Below are 20,409 nucleotides of genomic sequence, written 5' to 3'. Positions count from 1 at the left end.
CAAGGCCTTCCGAAATCCGACGCATTATTCCGACTTCTCCGGCAGACGCTTCAATCCGATTCCACACAAGAAGAAGCCTCCGAATTGGCAATCAAGATGGCATTTTCCACTTCAGGAATGCGCATTCCGGGTATTGGGATTATGAGCAACTCCCGGTCCGCCAGAGAAAAAGGTATAATCATCGAGGCTTCGCCCACCACCACCTTCGCTAAACACATCTATCAGTCCCTACACCGGAACTACCTGGAATCAACTGGTCCTTCTCTGTTCAGGTTATCTCGTGGTTGTCTCAACGCTGCCCACGGTTCTAACCATGTCGGAGCCTATCGCTATCATCGGCACAGGATGTCGCTTCCCTGGCGGCGCCGACACGCCTTCCAAACTTTGGTCCGTTATACGTGATCCTAAGGACCTAAGTCGCAAGCCGCCAGACTCACGATTCAACATCGACGCATTCTACCACCCCGTGGGAACACATCATGGCACAACCAATGCTCTGCAGTCATACTGCCTCGAAGACGAAGGTCGAAGCAATGTCACTGAATTCGATGCCGGTTTCTTCAATGTCCAGGCTGCCGAGGCTGATGCCATGGACCCGCAGCAGCGATTGCTAATGGGAGTTGTCTATGATAGCTTGTGCGCAGCTGGCCAATCGATGGAGAAGTTACGCGGCTCGGACACAGCCGTTTATGTCGGATGTATGTACGTTCCATCTGTGTTTCTTCCCCAGTCCCACATTACCTCTATCACCCGTTCCCTGAAATGAAAGAAACGCCACTGACATGTTTGCAGGTGTGACGACTATAATACCATGTTAACTCGTGACTGGGAGACGTTGCCACGTTATACGGCTACCGGACTTGAAAGAGGGATACTTGCTAACCGCATCTCCTATTTCTTCGATTGGCATGGTCCAAGTCTCTCCATCGATACGGCTTGTTCGAGTAGCTTGGTAGCGCTGGATCATGCTGTACAAGCGATCCGCAGTGGTCGATCCAAGATAGCGGTTGCGGCAGGGACCAGTTTGATTCTCAGTCCAGGTCAGTCTCAACCATGTCCTTTCCGTGATACATATAGTGGTCGGAATTATGGAGCTGACTGCATCTATAGCAATGTACATCTCGGAGAGCAAATTGGGGATGCTCTCCGCCACTGGCCGTTGCGCCATGTGGGACGTCGCTGCGGACGGTTATACCCGCGGAGAGGGAGTGGCTCCCGTCGTACTTAAAACCCTCTCTCAAGCTCTTGCCGACAACGACCCGATCGACTGCATCATCCGCGAAACGGGTGTTAACCAGGATGACCGTACTCCTGGTTTGACTATGCCCAGCAGCCTTGCTCAGGCAGCTCTCATTCGGCAGTGCTATGCGAAAGCCGGATTGGACCCCGTTAATAACCCCCAGGATCGGCCACAGTTCTTCCAAGCTCACGGAACCGGTACTCAAGCAGGTGACCCCCAAGAGGCAGAGGCAATTGCGAACGCTCTCTTTCCCGGGGGATCTCGTGCTGCATCGACCTCAGAAAAGCTTCTCGTTGGGTCGGTCAAAACCGTCATTGGCCACACTGAAGATACCGCCGGCCTTGCTAGTGAGATTACGACGTCTTTGGCTCTCAAGCATGGAATTGTTCCGCCAAACCTTCATTTTAAGAATTTGAACCCGAAGGTTGCTCCTTTCTACGACCATCTTGAGATTCCCACTGCCCCAACACCGTGGCCAAGCACCAATGGCAGTGATGTCAGACGGGCGAGCGTGAACAGGTACGTTGCCTTCATCTTGCGCTTCGACATGTGCTGATTAAATTGGTTATCAGCTTTGGATTTGGAGGCACCAATTCTCACTGTATTCTGGAGCTGCCGCTGTCTAAACCCACGCCAGATTCCAGCTCGGTCGCCCTGTTCACGCCACTAGTGTTCTCAGCTGCTTCCGCGACATTGCTTCGAACAATGCTCTCATGGCATTTAGACTACCTAAAGACAAACCCAGACGTCAAGCTCACGGATCTCGCCTATACGCTCCAACACAGGCGCTCTACACTCCCATACCGCACGAGCATTGTGGCGCGGGACGTTCCCGCGGCCATTGAGTCGCTGGAGGGCATTGTGAGCCCAGCGCCTGATCAGAAAGCAGGCCCTGGCCTCGACACCCGTTTTGCAACACTCCCGCGAGCCGCCAAAGTGATAGGCATCTTCACTGGCCAGGGTGCTCAATGGGCTCGTATGGGGGCTGAGCTGATCGAGATCTCCCCTTTTGCGTCATCCCGAATGGAGCAGCTTGATGAGGCACTGCAGAGTCTCCCGAATGCAGAAGACAGACCGTCTTGGAAGCTCAAGGACCAACTCTCGTTACCTCAAGAGAGTTCACGCATTGGCGCAAGCGGCTCTTTCACAGCCACTGTGCACTGCCGTCCAGATCCTTCTAGTCGATATTCTCCGCGAGGCTGGCGTCCACTTCACAGCCGTTGTAGGCCATTCCTCTGGAGAAACTGGCGCGGCATATGCAGCAGGGTTTCTTTCCGCCCAAGACGCCATCAGAGTCGCCTATTTCCGAGGCGTTCACGCCAAGCGGTCTGCAAGCCCAAATGCTCATTCTCCTCGTGGTGCCATGATGGCTATCGGCGCTTCGGCAGAAGATGCAGCCGCCCTATGCCGGGAAGCAAGGTTCGAAGGGCGATTGCAGGTAGCCGCAGTGAACTCCAATTCCAGTGTCACACTTTGCGGCGATGAAGATGCCATAAACGAGGCAGAAGCAGTATTGAAAGCGGAGCGTACGTTTGCGCGAAAGCTCAAAGTGGACACGGCCAACCACAGCGCCCACATGCTGTCCTGTGCTGGTCCTTATCTTGCCTCCTTGTCAGGCTGTGGCATAAAGACCCTTCGGCCGTCCGACGACGTGGCAACGCATTGGTTTTCATCCGTGCACAGAGGAATGGTTATGACTCCAGACGCGCTCTCGAATCAGTACTGGGTGGACAACATGTGCAATACTGTTGAGTTTGCCGGTGCACTCAATGCTGCTATCTTGCACAATGGTGCATTTGACGTAGCCATTGAGGTTGGCCCGCATGCTGCGCTTCAAGGTCCTGCTCTAGCCACATTAGACGCGCTCCGAGCAGAATCAAGCACACCATATACCTCGTTACTCTCCCGTGGCAAACACGATGTTGACCAGCTCAGCTCCGCACTCGGATACATTTGGGCACAATTAGGGTCGGAGAGCATCCGATTCTTCGCCGTACAGGCCTTGTTGTCCGGGGAAGGAAACCCATCAGTGCTTCAAGATCTGCCCCCTTACCCGTTTGACCACCAGCGCAGCTACTGGTTTAACAGCCGAATCCCGAACCACTACAAGCACAGAGACCCGAGGCACGTGACCAATGCAGTCCTAGGCAACCCTTGTTCTGAAGCGGTAACTCCGGGCGAGTTTCAATGGAGGAAAATGCTTCAGCCAAGCAAATTGCATTGGCTCAAGGGCCACATGCTTCAAGGGCAGACGGTGTTCCCTGCTACAGGGTATGTAAGCATGGCAGTAGAGGCAATTATTGCTGTCAGTCAACAGTCCTGCCCGGATACTCCGGTCAGCCTTATTAGGCTTCAAGATATCGACATTCCACGCGCCATCGCATTTAACGACGATTCGTCCACCGTCGAGGCGATATTCAGTGTCACTTCTGTCAATGTCAGTAACGGAGAGGTGACGGCTGAGTGGGCTTGCTACTCTGTGCCCGAGGGAGCGGCTGCCTCAGTGCTGAACGCCAAAGGGCGCGTGTGGTGTCGTCTCGCCCCTGCCGAGCCAGATATTCTTCCGGTTGTGAAGGCGGACGCCTATAATCTTGTAGATGTTGATGAGGAACGGTTCTACGCCAACCTGTCAGGTATTGGTTACGACTATGCTCCGCCGTTCCGTGGCCTCTCAAATATCCGTCGTAAACTTGACTACAGCACTGGAGACCTACAAGACCAATCTGGAACCGGTTGGGACGACAATCTCGCATTGCACCCCGGCATGCTCGACTCTGCCCTGCAGACCGTGTTCGCAGCCTGGTCATACCCCGGCGACACCTCAATCTGGTCGTTGCATGTTCCGGTGTCTATCTCCTCAGTCACTATCAATCCTTACTTTACAAGTCTTAGTGAAGGAGGCAAACAGGCTACTCTGCGCTACGAAAGCCACATTCGAAGCAGGAAACCCTCTACAGTGGTGGGAGACATTTATTTGACCACGGGGGAGGGCGAGCATGCGTTCGTGCAGTTTGAAGGAGCCACCCTCGTTCCATTCTCAAGAGCTACATCGAAGAATGATCTTCCGATCTTTTCCAAATTCGAATACGGTGTTGCATTTCCAGACGGACAGGTGGCTGCTAATGGTGAAACCATGTCCGAATTTGAGGTCCAGATGTACAAGGTCGTTGACCGTGCCGCTTATTGGTTTGCACGTAATGCTTCGCTCTCGATCCCGCCCAACGATAGGCACGACCTCCTCCCACATTTCCAACGTTATCTGAGTTGGTGGGATCGCATGGTGGATATGGTCAGTCGTGACGCGCACCCCAAGGTCAAGGCGGAGTGCAACGCCGACACTCGTGAAACGATTGCTCAGCTTCTAGCACCTTAAGAAGGAAGAAAAGATATCAAGTTTGTCAAAGTCGTTGGAGATAATCTAATTGACGTCATCCGCTCCGGGACTTCGATGCTAGAGCATATGAATAAGGACGGCCTGCTCCGAGCCTTCTACGAGTAGAATGCCATATGCTCTGGCCCCACTGGGCGCTGGTTAGCTCGCATCCTGTCGCAGATTGCGCACCGTCACCCAAGCTTGGATATCTTCGAAGTTGGTGCAGGAACGGGCGCAACCACCAGTGCTGTACTCAAGGAAATGGGCGACACATATTCGTCTTACACCTTCACAGACATCTCCAGTGGCTTTTTCATCGACACAGAGGAGCGCTTCGCCAAGGAGGCCGGTCGTATAGTCTTCAAGACATTCAACATGGAAAAAGCGTCTTCAGGTCAAGGCTTCGTTGAGGGTGTTTACGATGTTGTTGTCGCTGTTAACGTTCTCCACGTCTCTGCTGATATGGAGGCTTAGCTATCGAACGTATGGCGTCTCCTGAAGCCAGGCGGCTTCCTCGTCGTCGCAGAGCTGACATCCACCGAGCTGCTCTTCAGCGGCATGACGGTTGGGACGCTTCCGGGCTGGTGGATTGGTGCGGAAACTGGACGACCATGGGGACCACTGCTCACTCTACGCCAGTGGGATTCTACGTTGCGAAAGGTGGGATTCTCGGGCATCGACACTGTTAGTCCGGACATTAGCGCCTCACTTCCCATGTCCGTGTTTGTGGCACAGGCCGTCGACGACCAAATTACTTTGTTGCGAAACTCTCCCACTGCCCGAGAGCGACCGGCCAATGTGCGCAATGACGACCTCGCAATTGTAGGGGGTCTGACGTTACCTTACACAGGCTTGGGCAGGACGTTGCGCACGTACTCTCGCACCGCTTCCAGAACAAACAACACTTCGATACCATGGAAGGATTTGCCGCTTCGGATCTGGCTGCCTCCAAGACTTCCATTACTGTTCTCTCTTTGGTGGATCTGGACAGGCCTTACCTCGAAGAGCTGACACCCGCGAAATTCGATCCACTCAAAACGCTGTGGGCTGTTGGCGGAACCGTCGTATGGGTAAACTGTGGCGCAAAGGCAGTTCGGCCCTACAGCCATATGATGAAGGGCATCATCCGCACTGTGCAAACGGAGTACCCGAATCTGAGTGTACAAATGTACGACTTGGACCCCAAAGTGAATGGTGGCACCGGGATCGAGCAACGCACAGCAACCGATTTGGCTCTGAACCTGCTCAGAGAGCATATTCTTCACGAGTGGGGTACCAACAGTGGATTGCTGTGGACACCAGAACCTGGGATTACTGTCAGCGAGGGGAAGGAGCTGTTTACCCGACTTGTGCCAGATGTGGAGAAGAATCAGCGTTATAATGCCCGCCGGAGAGATGTCATCACAACAGCAGACGCAGCTCATGAGACGCTCCAGCTTGTCGCTGTTGAGCAAAGCGAGAAAGAGTGGTCATTGGAGCTTCAGAAGACATCCCCTCTGCGCTTGTCCCGTCGCTTGGCCGCTGGACAACGAAACGTGCGAGTCAAGTACTCCTTGCTTCAAAGCCTAGCTGTCGGCGTAGGCGGATATTCCGGACTGTGCCTCGGGACTGATGAAGATACTGGCGAGACCATCATCGCTCTTACCGAATCCTCCGCTTCTCTTGTACGAGTCCCGGATCACTGTTGCGTATCTATCGGAAACACTTCCTCGCCATCGCTGCTCGCGTCTGTCGCCAATAATCTCATCGCACAACGGATCCTGTCCCTTGTTCCCAAGGGCACCACATTGCTCGTCAATGAGGCCGGCGTGGAATTACAGGCGGCAGTGACGAGAATTGCCAATGCAACAGGTGTACACGCTGTTTTCACGAGAGCCGGAGCCCGACAACAAGGTGCCGGCCATTCCATCTTCCTACACCCAAATCTCCATCAACGCGCCATTCTGGAAGCCATTCCAAATTCAGTCGCCGTATTTGTTCATTTCTCGCGTGGCGCTGCGTCAGACGCTTTGAGAAAATCGATCGTCAAATGCGTGCCCCCGGCTTGCTTGAAGATCGTGGAGGGAGAACTCATGAGTTATGAACTAAACCCTCCACCAACACCTGAGGCTGAGGCCACAATTGTGCTCATGCTCAAGGCCGCCGTCAACGACACTCTCGAAGTGGATGACTTCAAATCCGATGTGGAAACCCTTACCCTTGAGGATATCACCCAGCAGACAAAGAGTGGGGCATCTCTCCGCGTTCTTGACTGGACTACTAGCACCTCCGTTCCTGTCAAAGTTGAGCCTATTGACAATGGAATCGTATTCCGGGCCGATCGGACATATCTTTTCGTCGGTATGGCTGGTGAGCTTGGACAATCGCTTGCGGAGTGGATGATCAAGCACGGTGCTAGAACTGTCGTTCTTACCAGCCGCAATCCCAAAGTTAACCTGAAGTTCATCGAAGATATGCGGAAGAGATATGGTGCACTTGTCAGGGCACAGTCCCTCGACATTAATCCCCGCCAATTTCTCGACCGGGCACTTGGTGACATCAAATCCACCTTGCATCCGATTCTGGTGTGATTAACGGGGCCATGATACTGGAGGACGAACTCTTCGGCAATATGAAACTGGAGAGCTTCCGAAAGGTCACCGCACCCAAGGTGCTACGTACGCAGTTGCTCGACCAAGCGTTCTATAATGATACCTCGCTTGACTTCTTCATCCTCACATCCGGTATCGCATCTATCATTGGATGGACAGGTCAAAGCAATTACTCCGCTGCCAACGAATGGATGACGTCTCTAGCCTCCAGCAGGCGGGCGCGTGGACTTGCAGCTTCCACCGTCAATATTCCAGCCGTGTTGGGCATCGGATATGCAGCCCACGCCGACAACTTTGACTTCGATTACTTCCAGTCGCTCGGCCACATCAACATCTCCGAGCAAGACCTGCACGCTCTTTTCGCAGAAGGCATACTCTCCGGCCGCCCGGGTCAGGGTTCCAACCAGGTGTGCATGGGCGTCACCTTCATCCCACCTGACTTTGAAGTCAAGGCGTCGCACAAGCGCGACGTCAAGTTCAGCCACTTCATCCAACGCGGCGAGAAGCAAGCTGATATCCAGGCAGCAAAGACCAGTGTACGCGTCAAGGTGCAGCTCCAGGTGGCACAGACTCCCGAGGAGAGCTACGCCATCACCCGCGACGCATTCTGGGCGCAGCTCAGACGCCTGCTGCGGATTCCGGAAGAGGAGAAGCTGGACGGCACAACCGGCCTTGTCGATCGCGGCGTCGATTCACTCGTAGCCGTCGACCTGCGAGCATGGTTCTTGAAGGAACTCGGTGTTGATGTGCCTACGTTGAAGATATTGGGAGGCGGGTCCATTGCGGACCTGATTCGCACGGCGCTCGAGAAGATGGTCGACGTTGCGGCGCCTGCCATCACTGTCTCGACTGCCCAGTCAAGTGGCTCGTCTTTGGCAGCTCGGAGTCCAAGTCTCACGCCCGCTCCGCCTTCGTCGGAGTCGGCTTCTTCGGTTGCCGTCGGACTCGGAGGAGAGTTATGAGAAGCTTGAGAAGATTTCTATTGCACGGGAGATTGCGGATGGAGAGAAGGTTGCTGCGTGATGGAGTTGGGGTTTTGCCGCATAGTTTCAGGATGGATTATTCTTAATTTATTGGTATGGAGGCGTTTTTGGTATCTGCCGGCGTTCGGGTTTGTTTTTCAGGGTGGCTTTATAGCTTTACGTACAATTCAACCCACACCAATATTGACATGACTTCAGTTGCAATTTCGAATCACCTCAATGGATAGTCCGCTGCTCGTCGACCATACTTATTCTGAGGTAACCTGTCGATGCGGATGATCTATCTTCTCATGACGGGACATGATTACAGTAGCACATCATTGGCTGTCTGACGATGATCCCAGCACTAAGGCATTAGGTTTAGTTAATACAGTATATACAGATGTCATTCTCTTTAGCTACAGTACGTCAAAATATTGCAGACAGTCTGGGATGCCTTCTCATTGCTGTATCTTACAAAGTAGATCAAGGCATTACCACCAGTATGAACAGCCGCTGGAAAGCACTGCCACCAGAGGGGAGAGCAACGCGGTCATCACCGCATATAATGTAGCAAAGCTCACGTAGGTAACCCTTCAGAATACGAACGAGCAAAATTCACTCCTCCTGCCCTCCCCCTCGCACTGGCCAATAAGGAGCTCTCCCTATTCTGTTTTCCCCGTGTCCTGCACCCCTCCGACGCAATGCGACCCGCTGCGAACCCTTGTTTCTCTCAGCGGATGTGGAAAGGGGCGGTAGGTGGTTGCAGAATAGTGGGCCACTTTTATTCCGTCATTAGATGAGCACCAGATATTCCATCTATAGTCGATTTTCCAGTAATTAATACAAGAGTACTTCAGTCCGCCTTTAGCTACATGCATGTAGCATAGGATGGAAGCGTAGACCATCTGTATCCCAAAATCGGAGAAGTGAGCTATGATAGTACTTTGAGCCTATACACAATTCTCTACCAAGATGGCAGAGACCACGCGACCAAGCCTTGAACACTGAAGAATGGATGTGTTGCAGTCTAGCAACCTAATTCACAAAGACTAAACCAATTGCTCTACAGTCTAAGCATTCAGTCTGAAAGACGTATAAATTCTGTGGCTTTTCACCAACTTCTCGTGTCCACTGCCATAAGTTTTCCTCCTTCAAAGGTAATACCATTAACTGGATTAAGCATCCCTCCGCACGAAGTAACATATAACGTCTTCTCATCACCTGGAAGTCTACCAAAGGCCCCTGCCACAACTCCTGCCGCGATGAGCTCGTCCGGAGCACCGGCAATGACGGATACATTACCGTCAGGCGTGGCAGCAACCATGCGGTTGTCCGCATTGCACATCGCCCAGATAGTATCATCCTCCCCGACGACGAAGTTATCAATGTAGATTGAGCGAAGTGCGAGGGCCTGTTCAACCTTTGCTCCAGGAGCGGGGTATCCGTCGTCGGTGAACTTGATGCGGTGTATGATGGCTCTGAAGCAGGTCACATAATAAAGGTAACCCTTGTGAAGCTGGATACCGCCGATACCGAAGGGAATGATTGCCCATGGCGGGGGAAACATGGTGGGGTCTTCAAGAACCGTCTCGTATTTCCCCCTAGAAAGGTCCACTCTATATACCCTGCCGAAGCTCGAGTCGGAGACAAGTAATATGTTGTCCAACCCGGGAACCGGAATCACGCTAACGATGAGGCCAGCGTCGGGCATGTGGATAAGCTCCTTGATGGATGTCTGGTTCTGGCGGGTGTCCAGTTCGAAGATTCCCGAAATACCATGGATCCCCATACCGATGATTCCCTGTTTGCCAGCGAGGAAATGGTAGACGCCCGGTTTTGTCTCACGGATACCCGTTGCTGCGTTCAAGTCCTCGAATTTATGGACTACGGTGGAAGTTGGATTTTCCGTAGTTGCGCCGGTTAGATGGAATATCGTCGCATCTGGGGAGACTGTTGTCATGTATATGTCGCCATTGGTGCCAATTGCAATGTCTTGCAGGTACGTCAGGAGAGGGTACTTAAGTATGTCTCTTAGCGGTAGAGGATGATTTTCCCAGCCGTATACGCTGAGCGCGCAGTAAACAAGGATTTGAATATATATTAGAAAGCGCGCGTAGAGACCCATGGTGAGAGAATAAGGGCAGTGGTGGCAGAGAGAGAAAGACGAAGCAAGAGACCACAAACGATACTTCAAAGAGCACGAGCCTCCGATATTTGGCCTCAACGTCCGAGATGAATTCCTGAAATTGAGAAAAGTAGTCTCATTCCGATGTATTTTCCGACCTTCCTGGTTGTGAACCTCTCCGAGTCGGTGTGTTTCCTTCATTGGGACATCGTTCTCAGAAATACGCGTGCTCTTCACCCAATTCCTTGAAGAGTGTAAGATCGGAAATAGTCAGACCCAGGCTCTTCCAGCTTAGCTACAGGGGTTTAACATGAAAGCACACCCGTTTTCTTTTGAGATTATTTTATTTATGCTCGACTTGCATTGCAAGAGCAGACAAAACTGTTTTATCTCTTCTATCGTTTCCCAGCCATGAAGCATCCACTCTTTTCACTAGTTTCCTGGGCCGCCGTCTCATCCGCTTCCTATATACCCGACGGGCTACAAGATGTCAAAGCTGTGGTGAGACCTGATAGAAGGGCGGCCACGCCTTGCGAAATCACGCCAAACACTCGACATTGTTGGGGTGAATACAGCGTCGATACGAATTACATCACCACGATTCCGGACACTGGCCGCACAGTCGAGGTCTGGTTATCTGGAGAAGAAGCTACCTGCAACCCAGATGGATTCGAACGCACTTGTATGACGTTCAATGGAACGATGCCAGGGCCGCCCATTGTCGCAAATTGGGGAGACACTCTCATCGTTCATGTAACCAATAATCTCAAACAAACGGTACAACAGTGCACTGGCATGGTGTGCGGCAGCTCGATACTGTTTTCAACGATGGAGTCCCCGGCGTTACCCAGTGTCCGATCCCTCCAGGAGAGTCCATGACGTACAAGTTCAAAGTCACGCAATACGGCACGAGTTGGTACCACAGCCATATTTCGCTTCAATACTCCGAAGGGCTCTTCGGCGCTTTAATATTTCATGGTCCAGCTTCCGCCGACTACGACGAGGACCTCGGGGTCCTTTTCTCCAGGACTGGTCGCACCAGCGTATGTTCACGGCATGGCACAATAAACAGAAGTACGGCATTACGCATCCACTTAACAACCTCCTGATCAATGGGACAAACACGTTCAACTGTTCCACTTCCGAATCAGAGCAGTGCGTCGCGGTGGCAAGAAATTCGAGACCGTCTTCCAACCGGGAAAGAAATATCTGATCCGCTTGGTCAACGTCGCCACTGACAGCCAGTTTCAATTCAGCATCGACGGCCACAAACTCACGGTGATCGCCAACGACTTTGTTCCCATCAAGCCTTACGTTACAGACAGTGTCATTATCAATGGCGCCCAACGATACGATGTCGTCGTCGAGGCGAATGCTGAGCCAGGTGACTACTGACTACTGGCTACGAGCTTATTGGGTCAACATCTGCGCTGGGACCGCGAACGACAATCCGAAGGACTCCACGGGAATTGTTCGGTATGATGCTACGAGCAAGAATGATCCGACAAGTGTCAGCGTTGTTCAACCTCCCAAGATATGCAATGACGAACCGCTGGAAAACCTGGAACCGTATCTGAACGTGGACGTGTCGAATATCGGTGGAATTACGCTTGAAGAGCTCCGCGTCCGTTTTACTCATGAGGCCCTGTTTACAGGGACCATCAATAGCAGCACCTTGCAGCTAGACTGGAGCAATCCGACTCTTAATCGTGCCTACAATAACGACACAAGTTTTCCGACTGAGTTGAACGTCGTTTCGGTAGATGTAAGGAAAAATGAAGCACTTTCATGACAATAACTAACCGAGCAACAGAAGAAGACTTCGTCCGACGACGAGTGGACTGTCCTAGTTATTGAAAATAAGGTCCTGGGTCTCCTTGCGGGGTAGGTGATCTCTCGCAATACACAATCATTTGCTGAATTCACTGACGAGGCTCTATGCACAGCATTTCCCACCCCATACATCTACATGGCCATGACTTCTGGATTCTAGCGCAGGAGAACGGCCCCTGGGACGGAACCGCCAATGGTTTCATGACGAAAAATCCCCCACGACGTGGTACGGCTGTACTGCCAGCCCATGGACACCTCGCGATAGCTTTCCGCCTCGATAACCCTGGCTCATGGCTCCTACACTGCCACATTGCGTGGCATGCAGGTCAAGGTCTATCCATGCAGTTTGTCGAGAGGAAGAGTTCGATTGATTTCAAGCCAATAGAGAATGGATTCCACGAACTTGGTGAACGGTGGGATGCATGGTCGGCAAATGAGACAGACCCGGAGGACGGATCCGGTATCTAAAGGCAGAAGTGTTCAGGAGGTTTGAAAAGTTGAGGTATTGCATCTCGTTTGTTTCTCAAGCGCGCAGTTAGTGTTGCGGAATACAGAGTTAATGCAATATTGGGAACCGTCAACAACTATGGTTTGAATATCAAGAAGCCTGACTGACTAGATGAACACGTACGAGCATAGCACATGGAAAAATAGGCCTTTGTCCCAGTTCACCGTACTGTGGCTCGCCGTGGCCGAAACCTACTTTTTCGGGACCCTGGCTCATGAAGTCGTTTCCCTAAGTCGACGTTTCTACTACCATCTTGAGAAAAGATATGTTGTTTCGGTTATTTACTGAATTGGGTCTGAGCTGCAGAAACCCTATGGTGTAGGAATCTAGGCTCAGTACTTGCCAGAGACGAAGGCGGTGTTCGTTCCACTTCTAAGGATCGCAGGGGGTCGTAACAGTTATTTAACAGGGTTTTCTTTGGCTCAGTCTACTCCGAAACAACCATTTCCCACATTGGATTAATGGCGGCGGCTCTACCATTGGGCAAGTTTCGGACGCGAAGTCTGCACAGGAAACCTACTGTGTGGTAACTCCACCTTCCATAGGGTGCAGTAGACTGTAGTATCTTACCCGGCAGAGGATTGATTGTTATATTATTGAAGAGTACGGAGAACTCCGTACTCTGGAAGTGCGCGGTAGTGTTGGTAAATCCATCACAGGTTGTGGTGCACACGCGTACACTATACACTGGGGTACGAATGTGCGTATCGGAAGAGCAAATGATTGGTAGGGAAAGTACAGCACCTTTTCACGTCCGGTGTGAAAACAGGGGTCGCAAGGGTTGCACGGATTACTTTACAGACAGATAATTGGCTGAAAATGCCCCAAGTTAGTTACAGTTTCCAGGCTGGGGAGTATTTGCAGTTACTGATTGGGCAGATCCCCGTGCCGTAATCCATACAGGGAAGAAATAGTGATTCTCGTCGTGCGGAAGAATGCCGTACTGTGCTGTGGTATCAGGGGTAAGTATTCGGCTTCGCCACCCAGCGACGTACGCGGCGTAGAAGCAGAGGCGGGGAGGCTTGTTGGCGTTTTATATAGGTAACTGAGTCTATTAAGGAGGTTACTTCAAGTAATTCTTTTCTACTATGAGGTGTAATGACGCTCTCTCCCGCTGCTCTACACCAGCATAGCTTCTTAGCTCAAGATACTCTGGCAACTCGACTCCCGCCTTTCACCTTGTCCTCAATCACTCCGACTTCAGTCTCTCCAGTTTTCAGAATGCGTTTCTCCGTCACTTCCGCTGTCACCATCGTGACTGGTCTCACTGCCAGTGGAAGTGCATTCATGATTGATACCTTCGATAGGCAGGACTGCGATGGCCCAGTCCAATCCGGAGTCAACATCTTGGACAACGCCTGTGCGGCTTGGGCTGAAGGCTTCCGATCTTTCAAGATCACGGGCCGGGGCGGTAACCATCAGAGAGCTCACTTTTTTGCCGCGGACAACTGCGGAAGTTTAACTGGGGCCATTCGTTCCGGCTATGTGGATTCCACGGCCCACGGCTTCAAGATTGGAGAGTGCTATGATTTCCACGGTGCAACTGCGAATGTGATTGCCTCCTACTACGGTTGATAAGTATAAGCATTTGGCAAGGTAAGCCCCGATGTCATAATAATGAAGAGAAGCTCACTGTCCCTAGGAGTACCGTGGGTTATCTCCCGGAGGAGACGGGGACAGAAGGACAGTTTGATCGTTTTGAAAGGGAATACACAACCTCTTTCTCTCTATCAATTCATCCGTCCAGTACGTTGCGCACGTACGATCTGGAGGTAGCGAGAGACAATTAGAAGCCAGCTGTTCCCTAAACACACGCGTCTGATGATGGCAACCTTCATCTGTCAAACGATCGGCGAGAGCTCGCAGTGGAACAATCGCCCTATTGCCTATATACTGAGGGAGGGAGGATCCTTATACAAGAAATCGGCCAGACTCGGAAATAAGAACCCCTCAGACTTCAACTCGCTCCATGGAGTATTCCACATACATTCGCCGAGTTTCGACGTCCAAAAAGGTTCCAGAACCTCAACATCATCCCAAAGGGATAGCTGCATGAAGTTTCATTGGATCAGCATATCGTCCAGGTTGCTGCAAGTACAAGATACCGAATATCATAGAACGTAGAATCCGAAATAGTTTCGCTGTCTCTCTACTAAGACCATGCCTCTCACCCGCAGATCCATGGATCTCTCTTGGAAAGCCAGAATGTGAAGTATACCTCACGTCCGAAACTGAACGCAGGTATAATACTGGGTTCATGTATGAGGGTGCAGATCAGGCTTGCGTCGCTGCTGACGGCCAAGTACCCACTGTATCATCCAGCAACGCTGACTTAACCTCCCTCGTCTTGTAAATCGCTAGCGAAGCTTCGTCCAACCGCTACTAAAATGGACAACGAATGCTTGTCGTCGCGATCCCCTGAACCCAAATGTGCCAACACTTTAATAACTGTTGTCCTAGGTCTCTGTTTTCAGCTCGTGAACAGGGCAAAGCTCGTGCAATGAAGTGCCGCTAACACTACCCCTTCCGTCAGAGCAGAAACTTGTTTCAAGCTTGATGGGTGAACAAGTACCCTTTCCTTTAGTCCCCTTAACGACTGCCCTGTCCTCACCCTAACTAGCTAGAACTTTCAAGTTTCTTTAACATCCTTACCCATCACCACCTGGTGGTGTTCATGCCGCAGGGGGGGAATCTACCGTTGGCAGTTCGCTCTCACCATTGAGCCTCCACTGCACACAACCCCCTTGCCGGCCTGGAATGGAGACGTATGCATAGATGCTTACGGTTGCAGTGCAGTATGTCCGCATATATGCCCCTGCACTCACATTATCCCTTCACCTGTCAAAGTACCTCTGCTGTGATACGCATGTAACCTGACGCCGTGCTTGCGGCTCCAAGGAAGAGCTCCGAGCCAGTAACTTACGACCTACACCGCCATATCACAACCCCCACGCCAGATGTATGCAGCATCAGTCAGTCTGCAACAAACGCATGAGTCGGATAGATCCTTGCAGCAGCCCACGAAAAGCTAGGCGTCGTCACATGGTGTACGAGCGGGGAAGTGGAAGGATACCAACAGTATCTGGTTTCCGCTTCGTTCAATAGGATAGCCGGTATGGATGAATGGCTGGTTGACATGTCGTCTCTCACGACGTCGTCGAAGTTCCACAACGTGACCAGCCCGCTGGCCCCTGCACGTCTTCACTGACACAAGCATCCGTAGGTTCATCGCAAGGCTCCAGCCTCTCATACTGGCGGCATATGGAGCTGCAGGTGTGGTGATACAACATGTCCGGTCACCAAACGTGAGGCTCGGACTCAAAAGTGGCGAGGTGGGTAGCTGGGGGTCAGCGTCGCACAAAGGTCTCCGCGAGGATGCGATGAACATGAGACGGGAGAAACGCGACCCGCGGGTCAGCAATATTTGGAAGTTTCGTGTAAGGTTGTACAAAAGGAGAGCTAGGGGGTGCCAGAACCTTGTGTGGACGTCGACACTTCTGGGTGGTACCGCGCACCATCATATTGTCTTGCAGTAAACTTTGAAAGGACACGGCTCCAGAATTACGCATCTGTATTTGGTATCAAAGAGAGTGTTGTACCATGAAAGGATGGGAAACGTAGCGATGCACCATTGCGCTGAATAGCAACCGTTCGTCCATGAGAATGGTGCGAACACACACCTACAGATGACTTCTTTGCCCCGCCGACTTGTCAATCACTTCGCCGGCTATAAATGTATTTAAGCAACTAACGAGACACTCTACAGGCAAGTTCTACGTCGATTTTCCCGGGTCATCTCCGGTTCGTCTCCATGTTTGTTCAGGCTCTTGCAGGCTCCAACACCAGTAACATATCCTGACACTCAAAACCGCACAACTATCATGCTGTATCCGTAAGCGTCTTTAAAACGTTTATTGAGAGGTCTTCACGGAATAAGATCGTTTAGATTGGTCAAATCGATGCACCAACAAAGTACTGACGAGAGGGACACTAGAAACTCAAGCTTGGCCATGGAAAAGATCTCCGCATCCAACGTGCCGAATTCTGTATCTGAAAGTATTTTCAAAACCCTGTAACCTGTAGACTTATTAAAAAAATCCATCAGGTACAGCTGGATCCAGCGTTGTCGTTGCTTCATCCATACCGCGCAATCACAACTACTTCGCATAACTGCCCTACGACGAACCGCAAACCCAGCATTTTCGCATCTATGTAAAATCACGGTAGGAATCTGCCAATAGAAATTCATGGATTCACCCGCTGCTGGAACAACTTTTTCAATCCTCCCCATTCTCCGGCCCCTCGAAGAAACAGTTGAAAACCGTTTATAGAAGACCATGCAAACTGTGAGCACAACACCTACGGCGACAGATATTTACATTTCTACCCCGCAATCTTGCAGGCCCGACGCACTACGCACACTCCCTACGAATCCGGTGCCGCACAACGGCGAAGTAGTCGAGAGTTGGCCTCGGCCGCAATATCTTCGGTCTAAGCAAAGAGGCCCATAACACGCAAGCCTGGTGAAAAAACCACCGTCGGTGAGGATGTCTGGCACTGGGTACAATAGATCCAACTCCCTTGTCGTCCAAGAATCCCATAGAAGTTCCTTCTTGAGCATCACCATACCAGTTATCTATAGGGCTGAGTGAGATTTCGAAAAGCTCAGTCTAGAGATATCCTATCATAGAATACCCATCCGAGCTCAGCAACGGGCCACCAGCCTTAAACAAGGCAATCTCCACGTCGCCGATAGGAGTGAAAGCCTCTGGTATCACATCTCCTTAGAAAGCTTAGCATCCAGTTTTACCTATTATTACCTGAAGTCAAAACTCAGGTCCAAACCACGGTTCCCCCAATTCCGATCCTAAAATAACACCGCTGCACCCGGTCTGGCAGAAACATCTCCGCGGCTCATCACCCACCATCACCACCAAACCCATGATCCATGATCCATGATAATGAATGCAGCAGCATCCGAAGTCCGGAAAAGCTGGTGAATCGGTGACGTCCCGAGCTTCTACCGGTGTGTGGTATCCTTCGAGGGAAAAGCAACAAGCAACTCGCATCAGAGTTCCCAAGGCGGTACTCAACCCGTTCCTATAGTCAGGGCTAGGCCGGTATTAGTATATTGTTGCTTTTTTATTCCACATCAGACCCGATCATTCATGCCGGGATCGCTTGCGTTCGAGCCGCGGTGGATTACTTATAGTGTGCTTGATGTTTGAAACTGCAGATAGATTCACGTTGCCTGTGCATGGGTTTCGGTTGTTTTGAATTTCCATGCACGATAATGCCAAATACTCGCATACTGTATCCAATTTTATCGCATGACAAATAAGCCCTCGCGGTGTGAGCCGATACCGAACTTATCTGCGAACAGGTGGGTGTAAGAAGTAGAGAGGAGGGGCTTGGCGACGTTATACATGGTGTTTGATACATGGTAGCAATAGTATCGTGAGATAGGGTAGTACTGTGTAATTGTGCAGGGAACTCATTACCAGGGCATTACATCATTTCCCACGCATCTTCGACCTGTTCCAGCGCGAACCCGTCAAGCTCATCATCAATAATGTATCGGACCTCAACCTGCCTACTCCCAAAGGCCTCACTCTCCCATCTATCAATAGTACATGTAGTGCATAAACAAACCGGTCACCAACCCAAAACCTCAAACCTCCAACCTCCAAAGGTCAGCCTCTGCCCCCGCCCTCCCCCAGGGTAGTTTCACTTTCTCTCCACCCCTTACAAATTCGCCGATGTTTCAAACCCCTCCCCCTCCCACCCAACCCACAGGCTCTCGCAGCCCTGCAATGGAAAATTCTCGAACGAAGCTTAAAAAGCTTGGTATGTGAATGGAGGTCAATAATAACGCAGCAACCGTGCTGAACCATGGGTTGCAGGTACTCCCGGAGATGTACCGGCCGCACCATGGATCCATCTACCCTGTGATGAACCCTACAGCTCCTTCAGCTGTGACGAGTCCCGAAGCTGAACCGATGATGGATTGCGCGCAATCCTTGGGATCCCGGGTGTGTCGATCGATTGGCGGGTCGTCGCAGCGACGGGAGTTTTGCTGAATCAGGGTTTCGTTGCTGGGATTGATTACATATGAGAGGATATCGTAGCAGGGGCAGTTGAACGGCAGGGTTTCGGTACCAGTACCGGCACTTCATCTATCTCTCCTGTCTACTGTGTATAGGGCGGTGATGTCACATCCCTGGTCTTCAGCGACCATGTACTGAGGTAAGGCGTCAGGCATCTCCGCATAGTCTTGCATCCATCTATATCTGGGACCCGTTTCGTGTGCTCCATACCCTACATAGTAGTGAAGCGCTGGGAAGGCAAGCAAGAGAGCTACAGCTCCCGTGCGTTCATCGTCAACCCACCACCACCGCTCCTGCACCATTCCCCCACCATCACCGCATCGTCGACCGGTCCACCTCCGACTTCGTGCCGAAGGAATGAATGGTTAGGCGTTATACAGCACGGTAACGATGAAGCTAGCCACGTCGACCTTCTTCCCTCCTTCTTGCCTTCCCCTTCTCTGGCTTCACAAAGTAGTTTTGCACGTGTACTGTATGCTCAAAGTGCAAAAAGATTTTGGCTGGGCGGAACAAGCTAGAAACAAATATTCCAACGCACAACGGCGCGCCACGTAGACGATGGTCGTTGATCGTCCCCTCCTATCGATCTACTTCTCGAGCTTCGCTTTTGCTCAAAAACAAGAATACCGGTTGCAGAGCCAAAAACCCAAAAAAGCCCAGCAAGGAAAGGAAAGGAAGCACAACGTCATCCGGACGATCAACAAATGGTTTCTTGGTTGCCAAATCGAGTGCGAGACCCGCCGCGCCCGTGAATTGGGTCAGTTTCGCAGCCAGGTCAGAGGGCGGTGACTGTACGTTCTGAAAAAAGGCGGTGGGAACGTGCCAGCGATGAAGCGGCGAGTCGCCGAGGATATCCAAAGCTAGTTTGGAGTCGAAACGTCTGTGTGTACACCGCCGCATGTCTGTGGGTAGTAACGCGAGTAATGCTCGAGTCATGCATGGTTCATGCATCCTGAGTATAGCGAGTCACCTAAGTCGCCGAAAAACAACACGCTGGGAGTAGAGGTCTTGACGCTGGGAGCATGAATGCAATCTGATGTATTAAATAAACGTAGTAATAGTGATAGCGAGGAAATGAAGAAGAGGACACGAATTACTGTACAATCATAGCCACGACGGCTGAGGCAAAGTTCGCAACGCGCAAAAGGGGAAAAGTACGACGATGCTGTAATGCGCCATTCTTGTGTTGTAGTTGAGGAAGGAGGAAAAACAATCTGGGTCCATTCGCTTCTGTATCTCCCGTGTTCGCATGCATCGTGCTGGCTGAAATGCTGAAGAATATGTGTCGCGCAAACTAGAAAAGGAAGGAAAAGGGACGTAGAATTGCCGCTCATATTGGGGGGCGCTTTATTATTGGCCTCGCGAAAAAATCGAGTCAGTAATGCAAAACGAAATGCTTCAAATAAAATAGGGAGACGCAGATGGAAATAGCAAGAGACAAACCGACCAACGCTAAATGCCACGACCATTGCCACTCGATAACTTCGAGAAAACGATGCTAACCTTGCCCCAATGCAATCACCGTCTGTTGCTGAGAGCCTGACCTATGCAACTGCTCTTGAAATCATCCCTTGCCATGTCCTTTGCGCCGCTCGTGGGGATCCGAAGAGTACATCCAACTCTTCCTCGACATGCTACGTGATCATCTCTGACTTCCCACTGGCGGA

At 51.4% G+C, this 20,409-nt stretch overlaps 4 protein-coding genes across 4 annotated transcripts; 3 read left to right on the top strand and 1 right to left on the bottom strand.

Moving 5' to 3' along the window:
* Positions 1-313: 313 nt before the first annotated feature.
* Positions 314-8,166, top strand: EI97DRAFT_451766 (ketoacyl-synt-domain-containing protein; the record flags this gene model as incomplete). Its single annotated transcript, XM_033800368.1, has 15 exons — positions 314-702; positions 793-1,040; positions 1,111-1,759; positions 1,813-2,316; positions 2,357-3,136; positions 3,176-3,295; positions 3,329-3,380; positions 3,423-3,515; positions 3,558-3,662; positions 3,693-4,199; positions 4,230-4,388; positions 4,740-5,054; positions 5,088-5,435; positions 5,474-7,177; positions 7,207-8,166. The coding sequence occupies 15 exons, from the start codon at positions 314-316 to the stop codon at positions 8,164-8,166; spliced, it is 6,933 nt and encodes a 2,310-aa protein (XP_033651721.1).
* Positions 8,167-10,127: 1,961 nt separating this feature from the next.
* EI97DRAFT_451765 (uncharacterized protein) lies at positions 10,128-12,595 on the top strand (the record flags this gene model as incomplete). Its single annotated transcript, XM_033800367.1, has 7 exons — positions 10,128-10,168; positions 10,813-11,071; positions 11,104-11,307; positions 11,468-11,620; positions 11,679-12,059; positions 12,108-12,178; positions 12,241-12,595. 7 exons carry the CDS (start codon positions 10,128-10,130, stop codon positions 12,593-12,595), a joined length of 1,464 nt encoding a protein of 487 aa, XP_033651720.1.
* A 1,261-nt stretch (positions 12,596-13,856) lies between these two features.
* EI97DRAFT_444196 (uncharacterized protein) lies at positions 13,857-14,210 on the top strand (the record flags this gene model as incomplete). Its single annotated transcript, XM_033799883.1, has 1 exon — positions 13,857-14,210. One exon carries the CDS (start codon positions 13,857-13,859, stop codon positions 14,208-14,210), a length of 354 nt encoding a protein of 117 aa, XP_033651719.1.
* A 5,392-nt stretch (positions 14,211-19,602) lies between these two features.
* EI97DRAFT_130164 (uncharacterized protein) lies at positions 19,603-20,344 on the bottom strand. Its single transcript, XM_033793111.1, has one exon. The coding sequence runs from the start codon at positions 20,209-20,211 to the stop codon at positions 19,675-19,677; it is 537 nt and encodes a 178-aa protein (XP_033651718.1). The 5' UTR covers positions 20,212-20,344; the 3' UTR covers positions 19,603-19,674.
* Between the last annotated feature and the right edge of the window lie 65 nt (positions 20,345-20,409).

The sequence above is a fragment of the Westerdykella ornata genome, assembly GCF_010094085.1.
Source record: "Westerdykella ornata strain CBS 379.55 unplaced genomic scaffold EI97scaffold_21, whole genome shotgun sequence".
NCBI classification, from domain to species: Eukaryota; Fungi; Ascomycota; class Dothideomycetes; order Pleosporales; family Sporormiaceae; genus Westerdykella; species Westerdykella ornata.
This window is presented reverse-complemented; position numbering and strand designations above follow the sequence as displayed.